At 35.7% G+C, this 14,819-nt stretch overlaps 1 protein-coding gene across 1 annotated transcript in view; it reads left to right on the top strand.

Moving 5' to 3' along the window:
* The first annotated feature begins 229 nt into the window (after positions 1-229).
* The window catches only part of scn1laa (sodium channel, voltage-gated, type I-like, alpha), a 33,333-nt gene continuing 18,743 nt past the window's right edge, over positions 230-14,819 (top strand). The window contains exons 1-10 of the mRNA XM_030124437.1: positions 230-441; positions 4,915-5,228; positions 7,400-7,518; positions 7,687-7,776; positions 7,872-8,000; positions 8,111-8,202; positions 9,468-9,638; positions 9,771-9,834; positions 9,955-10,096; positions 14,346-14,552. Coding sequence (XP_029980297.1) covers positions 4,965-5,228; positions 7,400-7,518; positions 7,687-7,776; positions 7,872-8,000; positions 8,111-8,202; positions 9,468-9,638; positions 9,771-9,834; positions 9,955-10,096; positions 14,346-14,552 — 1,278 coding nt within the window. The 5' untranslated portion in view covers positions 230-441; positions 4,915-4,964. The remainder of the gene's footprint in view (positions 442-4,914; positions 5,229-7,399; positions 7,519-7,686; positions 7,777-7,871; positions 8,001-8,110; positions 8,203-9,467; positions 9,639-9,770; positions 9,835-9,954; positions 10,097-14,345; positions 14,553-14,819) is intronic.

Raw genomic sequence — 14,819 nt, forward strand, 5'->3', positions numbered from 1 at the left:
TAAAGACTCAGCCCACACTGACACACTACTGCAAAAAACAGAAAAGGGGGGAAAAAAATTAAATAATTAATTAATAAATAATTATAGTTGTGGTTAAAGCTTTTAGTTTTTAATTCCGTCCGGACTGTACACATCTGTATTCCTGACAATTACTCACAGTTCCACAGTACTATCCGGACAGCCATCCTGGCATCCCTGCCCTCATTTGGTACCTTGGAACATCCGGAAGCGCAGCGCACAGTGCTCTGAGTGCCGCACGGAGGGGCGGATGAAACACTGCGAACAAACTATCGAGCTTTTCCTGTTGAAGTCGTGGAAATTACCAGAGAAGCGAGAAATCACCTTAAGCGCACGGAAAGTTTGTGTATAAACATTTTCTTCACAGTGAAGCTTTTCAACATTTTCCTCCTGCGTTCACCTGTCGAGGACAGAAAACTGATGGTGAGTTGACAGTAATGTGCAGTGACAAGTTAGATCCTACACTGGAAATGCTTTTTCTCAACAAATTAAGCTTAAATGAGAAGATCGTGTTGTTTTCTTGGAAATAATTTCTGTAACTCAGTAGTGGAAGAAAACAAATAAACTTTAATTTCTCACTTTCAGGATGTGTATCTTTGGTAGAAAGTATCTTATGAATGTTTTTAACGTTCAGAAAGGGATTTTTATTTAACATATTGTGCCTGAGAGCATTCACACAAGACAATATGATGCATTCTTTATATATAACATTCTGTTCTGAGTTTCTTTTTTTTAATGTTACCTCTAAGGATGCTCCCATAGTGAAAACCCACTGTGGAAAACAAGTGATTTATCTTGTTTTGCTATATTGACACAGATCTGAGTGCAAACATGAGTTACAATATATTACAGCTGTTAATGGGCATGGCAGTAATTATTGGCCCACACTCCAGTTTACAAGACTTCCTGCTTGCATGACTGTCAACATCACTATTAGATTGCTGTCAATTACAGATTAGACTGCTCTGTTTGCCTCCAGCATGTCCACAGTCTGTTGTGTGTACCCTGCCAGTTTGTACATTTAAAGCAAATACATACCAGAGACCTATGTTACCAGCACCTCATCACCAGCTGTTTTGCCAACGCCCCGAATGAGGAAAATCTAATCCTGTAGTCTGTAGGAGGCAGCAGCAAGCATTTCATGTGAGCACTTAGGAGCTGTGAGTGTGTTGGTCCCTGAGGAGTCTGTAATGACTGCACTGTGATCACTTAGTTTGCAGGTATGTTTCAGCCGAAAAGGAAAGGGCATCATACTCTGTGCATGTATGTCTACTTACACATGTCATGTCAGCTGTCTATAATTACACTTAATCACTTCAGAGACAAAGTGAACAGTTCATATGTTTGTCAGAAAGTAGTTTCTGTTCTCAGTGATAAACTTTTAGCCCCTACAGACAGAATCTGTGACAGGACAAACTGATGAATCTCTTCTGTTGTGCTGTTGTTAGTCTTCCTTCATGCTGTACTTGGTGTACTTGTGTTTATTTAAATACGAGCATTGTTTGTAAATGGAGGATCCAGTTTGTTATCATAATGTTGATCATAATCTGTTTTATATTGTGAACAAAATTCTGTCTGAAGTTGTGTGATGCTACTAATGTAATGCTGGGGTAAAAAAACAAAACAAAACATAACATCACTGTATTACAGTTATGAACAGCTTTTCAAAATATCTCTAAACTTCATGTTGAGACAAAACATAATTTTCATATAATGTAAATCACTGTAGAAAATGACCGTAGAATTAACACCAAAAAGTTGTAAAATTGCAACATAAAAATACTGTAAGTGAAAATGCAATGCAAAGTTGTTTATTTGAAAAGATTTTGGTGTTAATGATTAAATCAAACATAGCAATAGTTTTTACAGGAAGAGTATGTTATCAAAATCAGATTTGTATGTAGAAATGATGTATTTCTATTGTTTTGAGAAAATAAAACTGTAAATTGAAAAACAATGTGCTGTCATTTAAATCGCAAGACCACAATGTTGAAATAACAGTCTATTAGCTTTTTTTTTTTTTTTTTAATAAAAAAGTAAGTAAAAAAAAAAAGGAAACATTTAACAATTTAACTTTTCAAACATGTAAATTAAGGGGCGGCTATGGCTCAGTTGGTAGAGTGGGTCGTCCAATGACCAAAGGGTTCAATGGATCAAATCCTGGCTCTGACTGTCCACATGTTGAAGTGTCCTTGCCAGATACTGAACCCTAAATTGCTCCCAGTAGGGCCTGTTGGATTTGTAAAGCACTTTGGGCACCATGAAGGTGTATAAAATGCCCTATATAAGTGCAGTCTATTTACCATTTAAAATGTTAAATGTACATGTCACTCTGTAAATATGTTTATGGTTTGATGTCTTTTTTACAGTATTGTTCTGGTAACCACAGCTACCAGTTTTTCCGTAAAAACAACGGGATTTTTTTTACAGTGTGGTAGAGGAGTTAGGACGTATCATTTCCTCATAACACCTGTTGTAGTTTGATGTTGCATTGAATCCATTTGTTTGTCTAAAAGCAACAGACTTCCAGATTTGTCACACATCATCATTTACTTAATCTAAGTAGAGAGAAGCATTTTGAGGTCAATAAAATTTATTTTTGATTGAGTAGTGTACATTAAATATTCAAGCTGAGCTTCCCTTGACACTGTGAGATATTCTGTATTCTCATAGGTGAATCAGGTGGACCAAGGCCAAGGTCAGTCATCACTTAAAGATTATCAACAGGACAGAGTTAAATAGATACTGAATGACAAATATTAAACTTGTATTATATCCTATTATATTATATCGCACATTGTGTTTGTATATCGTGTTAGAGAAACATGCTTGTTCTTTTTGGGTTACCACAAGGTCATGATGCTGACAGGTTGGAGATAAACTGAAGTGGATCTGTTTGAAGGTTCAGAGTGGCAGCTCATATCTCAAGTTGTTTGTAATGAGTTGAGAGGAAGAGAATGACACATACTTCTGTAAAGGTTAGTCACTGTTTGTTGACCTTCATTGGTGTTTCATACCAAGACTGATTTTATATTTGTCTGATGTGTGATAGTTAAACTTTTTCTTTGGCTTTGTTGTTATTCAGGTGTTCAGTTTTCCTCTGTGTACTTATATGGATGATCACATACAGTTTATTTAGAAAAAGAATGGGCTCAGTACATATTGTACTATACCTTTATCCTGCAAATCAAAAGAAGGTTCTCTATTGCAAAGGGCCACACCTTTTACTATTTGCTATGTCAGTGATCAATATATTCTATGCACACAACGCAGCATAATTGGTTTTTATTTATGTTGTGTGAAGAGGGAAGAATATTTGAAGCATAAAGCACCATTCACCAAAACACATGCAGAGCTAGCAAATGTATTCTACTATTTTTTTTTTTTTAATTCTTATTTTTTAAATGATTTATTTTGTTTATTTGTCTCACACTTTGAAGTAAAAAAAGGAACTAAAACAACGATAAAAGCAAGAAGTGAGTTACATTTGCACCCATCAATGGTCATTAATCACAGAAAAAGTCATGAAATACAATAAATTTAACATAAATGTACATATGAATCAACTCATAATCACGGTTTGAGAAGGGACAGAAAGAAGCAATGGCTTATCTAGTCCTGCCCCTTCCTTACTTTTTAGTGTCAGATTCATAACCAAATATACTTCCTTCATCGGCTATCTATCACATCAAAATGATAACAATACCAATCATTTTCACTCATCTATAAACATTTGTGAAATTTCATAAAGAGTATTAACCACTATTTTGTGTGCAGCGGTACTGGCATAGGTGTGAGTTACTGTAAATGACTTGTTTTGTTCTCTAACGTAATGTTAGATGCAGATCCATGTAATGGAAAATGTGCATAAATGAGAGCCCAGCCTGCCTCCTTCTGCCCAGACAAACCAGCACCGCTCAGACACGTGCTAATGATCTCTGTATCCATGTGATGTTCATGCACCATATTGGTCCAAATATTTTTCATAAACATGATTTAATGTACAATAATTTTAAATTTATGACAGTGAGATCAAAATTTAGATTAGGGTCAATATTCTGTGTTTAATCTTTATTCTCTGTTGTCACCTGTGTCTGTTGTTTTCATAAGGGTTATAGAAGGTAAAAGATGCACATCCTATATATTAAAAAGTGTTAAAACTCTTAGCTTTTTAAATAATATTTTGTATTTATGTTGTTGTCACTATTACATGCCACATGTAAAATCCAGAGCTGTGGGCAGTTGATTGACCAGTGTGTTACTGATTGATTTCTTGCATCACAGCACAAAATGTGGAAGTATTCTATTTCACAGTTACATTTAGATCAAACAAAGGCTCTCCATGGCAGGACACCATGGAGATGCAGTGCAGTCTGTAGTGCATTCATATTTAATACCGCATAGTTCTGCCTAACACATCATACCAGGCCTATTAGTAGGATGAATCTATTCCACCCACCGCTCTGGCTCCGAGGGAAAAGTGGACTCTGCATTTTGAAGGATGGAACCGAGGAGCATGAATTTCACCTGGAATTGATCATTGTCATGTCAAATCTTAATTTTATCTACAGAAGGGTGGATAATTAGATCTAATTTTACCATAGCTGTCTGGAATTTATGTGTATGACAGTCATCTCTGGTCTCATTATAGCCTGCCACTTCCTGAGCTGATCTCTGACCAAAGACCTAAACCACACCCAACTCTTCTCTGCTGAAATTAGTGCTAATCTGACAGTGGAAATTTGTTGCCAGAAACACAGGTTTCATTACTTTCATCATTACTCATTAATCACAAATCTTTCAGTTATGCATTTTCATTTTATTTCATAACAAAAACTCTGCATTTTCAAACTTTCTAAACCTCTAATGCAGCTCTTCATCTGATCTGATCCTCAGGAGTTTATGTTGGAGATCAGCTGTTCACTCTGAAGGTACAGGATGAAAAGATGGAACAGCTGCTTGTACCACCAGGACCAGATAGTTTCCGCCGCTTTAGTCGTGAGTCCCTCACTGCTATTGAGAAACGAATTGCAGAGGAGAATGCCAAGAAGCCAAAGGGGGAGAAAAAGAGAAGCAATGGTGATAATGACCTTAAGCCGAGCCGTGACCTGGAGGCGGGCAAATCCCTCCCTCTTTTGTACGGGGACATTCCTACAGGACTGGTGTCGACACCACTGGAGGACCTGGATCCATACTACAGTAATCAGAAAGTATGTTTGCCCGATTTCACTCTTGAGCATGAGTTCTAAAGATTGGATGGAGACCTGAACATGAAATTGCTATAAATCTCATATAGTAGAGTCCAGTAATTTTGACATGAAAACATCTTTCACTTGTAACTTTGCAGTGAGTCATTATTCATCACCTGATCTAAAGACCAAAGAGTTGAAAAATAACCTAGCACAGTCATATTGGATTGACTGTATAAGGTCATAAAGCATTATTTTGGTTTACAAAAGAGCTGTCCTTTCTGATGTGCCCCACTGGACTTAACTTAGGTAAACATACACTGCGAACAAAAAGTTAAGGATATTTCTAATTTTTGGGCTATTTTTTTCAGTTGGGATTCTTGCACAGCGCTTTTTACTTTTTTGTGTGTGAATTGAAACACATTTTTTTAATGACTGGACATAGTTTTATTTACAAATGGCAAAAATGACAAAAAAAAAAAAGACAAAAAAAAAAAAGAAATATCCTTAACTTTTTGTTTGTAGTGTATAAGTGGTGGTCAATGGAGAGAGACAAATACATTTTAGTTCTGTATGAACTGTGCTAGTCAGCCCTGTGATGAACTGGTGACTCATCCAGGGTGTACCCCGCCTTCGCCCATAAGTAGCTGGGATAGGCTCCAGCGACCCTAGTGAGGATGAAGCGGGGTCAGATGATGAATGAATGACTGAATGAATCAAGTGTGCTACCATTTACATGTGTGATGTTTGTCAACGTAAAACATCATTTTAGGAGCAAAAAAAGTCATGGTTCGTGCCAAACGTGGTAAAGAAACATTAAGTTTTGTGTTTGACATATGAATGGACTTTTTATAGTCATTACACATGATTCGTGTCACCAACACCGCAACAGCTGCTACAGTGGTGCATTTTACCTTAATTTTCGAGAGTGAGGTGAGAGGTTAGGTTAAAACTGCAGAGACGTCTTCAACAGCTCCAAACAATTCATAAAAACAACTCATTTGCACTGACATTTCCTCTATTACTTTCTGGTGTGTACTCTATTTATTTATGTTATTCCAGTCATATAGTTCAACAGTTTTTACAGAAACGACAATTTTCTTGGCTTGTAAAGTTATCATTTTCAATCAACAAATATTTAATGTGTAAATGACGCCATAATTCAAACAGGACCAAAAAATTACTTGTCTCTCATTATTGTCTATAATCTAATATTTATCTGAAATAAGGTCCCACGGGGCAGGAGCATTTCTATAAACCTATGAAATGGTTGAACAGGAGTAATAAACTGAAGTTGGGATATTCTGATCTTGTACTGTGAGCAGCTGTTAACCATGTAGTACTGATGTTCAGGCGTTAGAGCAATAAACATGGAACTAAGGTATTCATTCAAGCTTTTTAAGGACACAAAAACTAGGTCCATAGGATAGGTTAAAACATACACAAAAAAAAAAAAAAAATTAAATAAAAAAAAAAAAAAAGAAAGAAATGCCAAATTCTTTAAAGAGGTCATATTTTGCTAAACCCACTTTTATTAGTCTTTGGTACATTTATTTGTGTATTTGGACCCTAATAGTTCATAAAGTTTAAATTTGAACCCTCCAGGTGCTGCAAAGCTATCTTTATATTCATTATGGTAAAAATCGAGTGGATTTCTACAACCTGTTTTAATTCCGTCTTAATTTGTTTCGTTTCATAACTAGTTACGTCACGACATTTGCACATTTCTGCGAGTACGATATAATTGTTTGTCAGCAGCAGCGGTTGTAGAAGAAACTGAAAATATGTCCAAACTTTGAGCTGATTACTTAAAATGTTCAGTTGTTGGTTGTATTAATGAACACAAGTGGCTGAATGGGACAGAGCAGCACAGTCAACAACCTGGAGAGGGTGGGGCGTGAAGTGAATCATTTGGATTTAAAGGGCCAGCGCTCAAAATGACCTTTCTGGTGTCATTATTCAGAAATATTGTTGAAGACGGACCTGTGGAGTTTAATTAATGAAGAATTCAGACCCAAGCATAGCATTTACAGTTTATGCAGACCACAGGGGAATGTTTTAAAATGCATAATTCCATTTAAAAAAGCAAAATATCACTCCTTTAAATGAACTAACAAGTAATCTTGCATCCTGAAAACAGTCTAATATAAAATGATTATTGTGACATGTTGAATTTGTTCTCTTTCTTGCAGACTTTCATAGTATTAAACAAAGGGAAGTTCATCTACCGCTTCAACGCCACTCCTGCCTTGTACCTCCTGAGCCCATTTAACATCCTGAGGAGAATATCAATTAAGATTTTAGTTCACTCATATCCTTTCAAACCTTTTGAATGATGCTGATTTCATGAACTTGAATCATGTTTTTGGTAACTCTCAGTCTCAGTCAAAGCTGAATTGTTTGCGGTATCATAATGGTCATGATGATACGTCGACAGTGGTTGTTTCCAATAAGTGGCGTCCTTAACTGCCTCCTGCAGATTGTTCAACGTGGTGATCATGTGCACTATCCTCACCAACTGTGTATTTATGACACTGACCAGGCAGCCTGAGTGGGCAAAGAATGTAGAGTGAGTTCCAACAACAAAATTCATATTGAATTTCTACTGTTTATATATCACCCTCAGCTTGTCGTCTAGTTACAGATACATTTTATTTCCAACAGGTACACATTTACTGCGATCTATACGTTCGAATCCCTTGTTAAAATATTAGCACGAGGGTTTTGTATAGGAAAGTTCACATTTCTGAGAGATCCATGGAATTGGCTGGATTTCTGTGTCATCGTCATGGCGTAAGTATATTCTGTATATGTGTAAATGTATACTGTATTTATGTCCGGTTTATGCTACATTTATAATGGTCTAAGTCAATATTCTATAGTAACTCTCAGTTTTTCTGCAGGTATGTCACTGAGTTTGTACCCCTAGGCAATTTTTCAGCTCTTCGCACATTCAGAGTGCTCAGAGCTTTTAAGGCTATTTCAGTTATTCCAGGTAAGCTTCAGGAAAAAGTGAATGTTTATAGTCTCTCCTCCTCCGACTATAATACCTTGTCTCCTATAATAATTGTCGTCACTTGTGCATCATTTCTCAAACCCACTTACCATGACTCATAACCATAGATACGTCACAGTGTTTTTTAATACATTAGAACATGTTTAAGGTCACATTATAATGAGATCTAGGCCAAATTGGAGTGTTTTGAAGTAACCAAACACTATACAGCTACAATATATGTACTGAATGACAGCTTCCATTTCCTACTTTGAGATCTGTACCATTTGTTTTTGTCCATCATGCAAGAACATTGCACTGATGCTTTTGTGATGCTCCCCTTCTTTGCTTGTTTATCCTTTGGTGAGGGTGTGTCCCATGATCCCATTTTTGCTGCATGTATGTTGTATGTATGTACTGTATGTAGACACACATACTAGTAGTTTCCACTGTTACATTGTAAACTGTATCATTGTTTAGAGCAAAAGGGTTGAGATTAAATATAGTACAAAGATAAGATAAGATAAAGTAAGATAAGACATAAATACCATTTAAATTTTAACAATGTTTAATTCTAAATTCTCTAGTTTTATAAATATGTATTAATGTAAATACAAAATTTCTCATTTTCCATATATTTCACTCTCACTTGTGGTTTGTTTCTACCTGTTTTTTGCACTGGTGTGTTGTATGTTGCTGCTGTCAACTGTGAAATTTCCCCATGGTGGGATCAATAAAGTCTTATCTTATCTTATCTTATCTTATCTTATCTTATCTTATCTTATCTTATCTTATCTTATCTTGCGAGATGGGAGTGGAATTTAATATGTTTTCTTCTTCCCACTCCTTTTTGAGCAGTACATACTGAATTTAGTTTGTTATTACTAGTGTGCATGGCAATTGCTATTATGTCTTGATCATCTTTATTTATTAATGTATTTGTTCGGATATTAGTTCCTTGTATACAATTTTTTTTCTTCTGCTCAAAACAAACAAATAAATAATGAAAAAAAAAAAGAATCTTATCTTATCTTATCTAATCTTATCTTATCTTATCTTAAGATGTTTTTCATTGTCAATTTATATCTGTAAAACTATTACTAAACTATGAAAGATCCACATCTCATCCCTTTGTAGATGACATGAATGACAAACTTAAGAAAGACCTCACTTGCCATAATCATGCATAATTTGTGCACACTTTAAGATAACATCAACCTGTTTTAATAGACTACAGGAGTAACCAGTGACTCTCTGTTTGCCAGGCCTGAAGACCATTGTTGGTGCATTGTTCCAGTCCGTAAAGAAACTGTCCGATGTGATGATCCTCACTGTTTTCTGCTTGAGCGTCTTTGCTCTGATAGGGTTACAACTGTTTATGGGGAATTTAAAGAACAAATGTGTATTAAATACTACTGGAACGGATGTCAATTCGAGTGAGTATTTCCTGAGTTCTGCTTAGAGCTGATTACAACATGGAAAAATAATTAAAAAACTGAAATCAGAGATGCAGGGGATCTTGTGTGAAGCTATCATACTATAAATGACTTATCTTGTTTTCCCACCAGGTAGTTTTTACTACCTTAAAGGCAAACGAGATCCGCTTCTTTGTGGAAATGCCAGTGAGGCTGGGTAAGTTCACTGCCAAACTACTACAAGATAAGCTCTATGTGAGTGAGAATGAATCAATGCATCATTCTTCAGTCTTCTTAGGTGCTTAAAAGCCTTTCACACATTTTCTGTTTGTTGCAGGCACTGTCCAGAGGGGTATGAATGCCGCAAGGTGGGAGACAACCCAGACTATGGTTACACCAGCTTTGACTCATTTGGTTGGGCCTTCCTTTCCCTGTTTAGACTGATGACACAGGATTACTGGGAAAACCTTTACCAGCAGGTAGGCAAAAACATAGTAGAAAAGTAGAACAGCTTGTACCTATATGCACTAGGGCTGCATGATATTTGAAAAAAACTGACATTGTGATTTTTTTTAACCCTGCGATATATACTGCGATATGAAAAACTACTCAGGAGGATATAACAGCTGTGTAGTGCCGATGCAAATGGTCAAACAAATTACTTGTGTTTCTTCTCGTTCAGAAGACGTGTTTCAATATCATCCTTCTTGTAGCTAAAATAATTCCAGATAACTGACGTTGCTTTTCTTTTTGGCACCAAGTCTTCGTTTTTGGTGATTTTCTCTTGTTCATTGCTCATTTTTCAATGTTGTTACCAGTGATTCACTCCATGTGCAGGGGCGTGGTCTGCTTTGGCAAACTGATTAAAAACGATTGTGATTGGTGGATCGCTGCCCGCAGTGTGTGTCAGGTACCCTTGAAATTAGATGAGAACACGTCGAGTTCATTTGCCTCCTACATCGCAGGACCTGCGATGTGACTTTTGTGCAAACGTACATAACAGTGATGATGCTCAAACGATATATTGTGCAGCTCTATTACGTACAGATTTGCACAGTTGTCAGAAATTGTGCTTTAATTATGGCCAGATGTTATTGTATATTTCTTAATGACTTTTAGTGTAACATTTTCCTTCAAATGTTATGTATCAGATCTAATGAAATTATAGAATTAACAATTTGGCAGCAATTAGCCGGACCATGCAAAAGTCTCAGGCCACAATCAGAGGATAGGGTAGGAAATATGTCAACAGCATTAAAAAAAAAGAAGAACAGTATCAGAGTTCTACGGACTTGCTGGTAGGGGGGAGAAAAGACTGAAAAAAATCTTCAGAAGAACTCAATGGAAGCTTGGTGTAATGTACCACTTCAGAAAACGTTTAAGACATTTGACCCAAGACACTTCAAGGTATGTTAAATGCAAGTAAAGGTCACACTAAATACTGACTTTTGCACGTAGAGGCCATGTAGCTCTGTTTTATGTTTGGGTATGTGTGTCACTATACATTTGTGCTATTTTATGTATTTTCTTGTTGTATCTCAGTTAAAAGAGACTGAGAAATAAAACTATGTCTTTGTAAATGTATGCAATAAATGTAGGCCCATGGCATCTCTGCAAAGACAACAAAGCCAAAGGTGGCTGAACACTTTAGCACAGCGCTGTATATCCCAAGAAATAGAATGCAATATCCAAAAAGTAGCCTGAGTAAAGGTCAAAATGTTTCTAAGCCATGAAGTTGTGTACTGAGTTGGACTTTTTGTTTGCAAAATATAAATGAACTAAAAGGGGAGTTTTGTTAAAAAGAAAAAAAAAAAAAGGCACAGTAAGGGGTTAAACAGGAGGAGTATATTCAGACCACAGGCCCATACATGTCTTGCCATTAGTTTAACCCTCCGGTATCCCGTCCAGCAAGGCCCTTACTAAGCACCAAGTGTGCCTTTTATGCACACTTGTGGAATAATGTCAAAAAAAATTTCATACACTTTGTTTTTAATTCTTTTACACTTTTTTTCTATTTCATCAACTTGAGCCATAAATAAAAATACCAAATACCCAATAGTTGTCACATTTTTAACCCTTTAAATGTCGTGTTTATAATGTAAACAAACCATTTGTTTGGATGCAAAAAACCCCCCAAAAAAACCCAAAAAATTTTTTTTTCAATATACTACATAAAAAGTGGATCACATATTATTTGATTTTTGCAGTCTGGCGTATGTCAATGATTAACAGCAACATTGATTAATTTGCATTATTATTTTTGGCAGCAGGTCAAATGTTCAAAAATACTAGCATCTGTCACCAAGTGTGCGTAAAATGCACACCTATAAATCAAACTATTAAATGTTATATATTGATTTATTTTTCTGCTCTAATTTGATTTTATTTTTGTAAATCAAGGTCAGCCCTAACCATACCTCAAATGGAAGAAATAGTGCATTTTAGGCACAAATGGGAGACAGATGTTAGTCTTGTAATTTTCTTTTGTTTACACTGTGCAAATTTTAGTTGGTGGCCAGAATTTTAAAGATCATGCAAAAATGAACAACTTTTGAATTCTAACCTTATTTAAATTGTGAAAAATAATACGAAGTTTTTTAAAACGAAGTACAAAGTGTGCCTAAAAGGCGCACCCGGATACCATAGGGTTAAATGTACAGTAGCAAGGGTTAGTACATATCACAGTCTTGAAAAACTGCTGTTAGGACTTTGGGACCATTTTATTTGTAAGGCTTATGTTTTAATCTTTTAAATGAATTGTCCTTGGTATAACTATAAAATATGAACGATTGGCTGATGAAAGATTGGCCTCATGGGTTGTTCATGATGCTGTGTTTGTTCTGTCTTTGAATACAGGCTGTGCTCACAGTTTTAAGGTGGGGCTCCATAAAAGACAAAGCGTGCTTATATTAAAATATTTGTACTGAAGAGAATATTCTGAGAGACCCTGTTCAAACAAACCTTTGAACAAACATGTAGAGATGGGAACAAAGATGATTTAAGTAAACACAATATGAATAGCCTTAAAAAGGTGAATGGATAAATAGGAAAAAGCTGGTTGTAATCCTAGCAATAAAGCAAACAATAGTACAACAAAGCTTCTGTGAGCAATAAACTAACTGGTAGGATCAGCTAGTTCTCCTTTGTAGGTTTAATATCTCTTAGTCAGGCATTACCTGTTCATTTTTATGCCTCTACATCAGCAGCTGCAATGGCAAGAGGTAGAGTGTTTTCAGGTTAACTCTTTTTCATTAACCCCTAAAGACCCTAACGTCCACCATCTACCAAAACCTTCTACTGATCAAACTGTTTAATTCCTGTTGATCCATTAATCCTACCAATAAATGTAAACAATTGGTGTAAAATACAGTTTGTCATCTTTTCATGGTCAGAGGCTCCGTAGTGAATGTGGGAACACCGTCATCTTCTACAACTTTGATTCACCAGTAAAAGCCATGGAATTTGATCAATGATAGTGGATGCACACACTGAATTTATGTTCAGTTAATGATAGATTTGCTGAAAAAGTCACTTTTTCTTCAGTTTTTTCTGTTTTTGATATAATAACCCTCAACTTTACTCTGAGTTTTTATGAACGTCTACATGATCAGTAAATTAAATGTGAGAAAATATCTGATTTTCACCGGAAAAAAACACAAAATACAGAAGATAATATTAGAATAAATGGTGATAAATCGCTTAAGGAAGGTTAAATATAAAGAAAAAATCATTTGGGAACTGACACAAAAGTAACACTGGGTCCAAATGCGTTAATGTGTTATCTCAAGAACATCTTATGGATCATGACTTCAACTTACCAATCTTCCCTTGGACAGAACCCTTAAAGACCTAGAACATTCTTTTGTATTTCTAACCTGTTTTTCCAGTCAGCATCAGTGTCAAACACCATGTGATTCAGGAGGATCTACTTTGATTTAAGTCCCAGTTTTACATTTGCTTTGTTTAAGAATGAATGACTTTCTTTAAATACTACCATGTGATCTCACAGCAGGCCAAATTAGACCAAGTGAAACTATGAAATAAATGTTTCTCTACATTTAACCTTTTAAGTGATTTTCAACCTTTTGTTATTATTATTATTCTCTCATTTTTTAAATAAAAGCAGATATTTTACTATATTTAATTAACAGACCATGCTGATGTAAAGCTATATCATTAACTCAACCTAAAAATCTACATGGGTTTTATTAGTGTGGGTGTTTCCACGTTCACTACTGTCTCTGAACATCCAAATGAGACACTTCTGATGCCAACAAAAGAAACTGTAGTTTACATGAATATTTAAGTGCAATAATGGTTTTAGTGCTTCCAAAGTTATTGAACCTTGTATAACTTTAAACCAAATTTCATAATCCATGCAGTGAATAAAAGGAACCATTTTAAAGGAAAAAATAACAGGGGAGGATAAAAGATTGTGTCTATTAAAATGGATAAATGAGACAATTGTTCAAAAAGTGACACTAGAACAAGGTATGAATCTTCACAGCAAATTTCAATTAACGTTTTTAATTAACTGTAATATACAGTCATTTGAGAATTAAACATCAGGTAAATGGAGTCACAATATTCAACTTGATATTTCAACCAAAGCCAGAAATAGAAACAGTAAAATTTAAAGTACAAAGAGTACTAAAAAATGTAAACAACATTGTGACTACCAATCATCTATCTCCACTCTGTAATACCAGAATGTTGTTTGTGTTCCAGACACTGCGGGCAGCTGGAAAAACCTACATGGTGTTTTTTGTGCTGGTGATCTTCCTCGGCTCCTTCTACCTCATCAACCTTATCTTGGCTGTAGTCGCTATGGCCTATGAGGAGCAGAGCCAGGCCACCATAAAGGAGGCCAAAGAGAAAGAGGAGGAGTTTCAGGCCATGATGGAGCAGCTGAGACGGCAACAAGAAGAATCTCTGGTATGGGACAATTCAGAACCTACATATATGTCATATGCTATAACATACAATATTTAATGTAAAAATTAGATAGAAAATGTTGAAATGTGGGATAAACAGATGAACAGTAGTTTTATACCAACATCTCTTTAAATTTAAAGTGCAGCCTGAGTTGCCTCCTTTAATATTGGTGATTATTTGCATTAATTACTTGTTTTTATGCTTAAAATCTACCCTACAGTGCACTGTGAACAAAGGTTTACTGTACATGTAATTAACGGGTGAAAC

The sequence above is a fragment of the Sphaeramia orbicularis genome, chromosome 21 (genome assembly GCF_902148855.1).
Source record: "Sphaeramia orbicularis chromosome 21, fSphaOr1.1, whole genome shotgun sequence".
Classification (NCBI taxonomy): Eukaryota; Metazoa; Chordata; class Actinopteri; order Kurtiformes; family Apogonidae; genus Sphaeramia; species Sphaeramia orbicularis.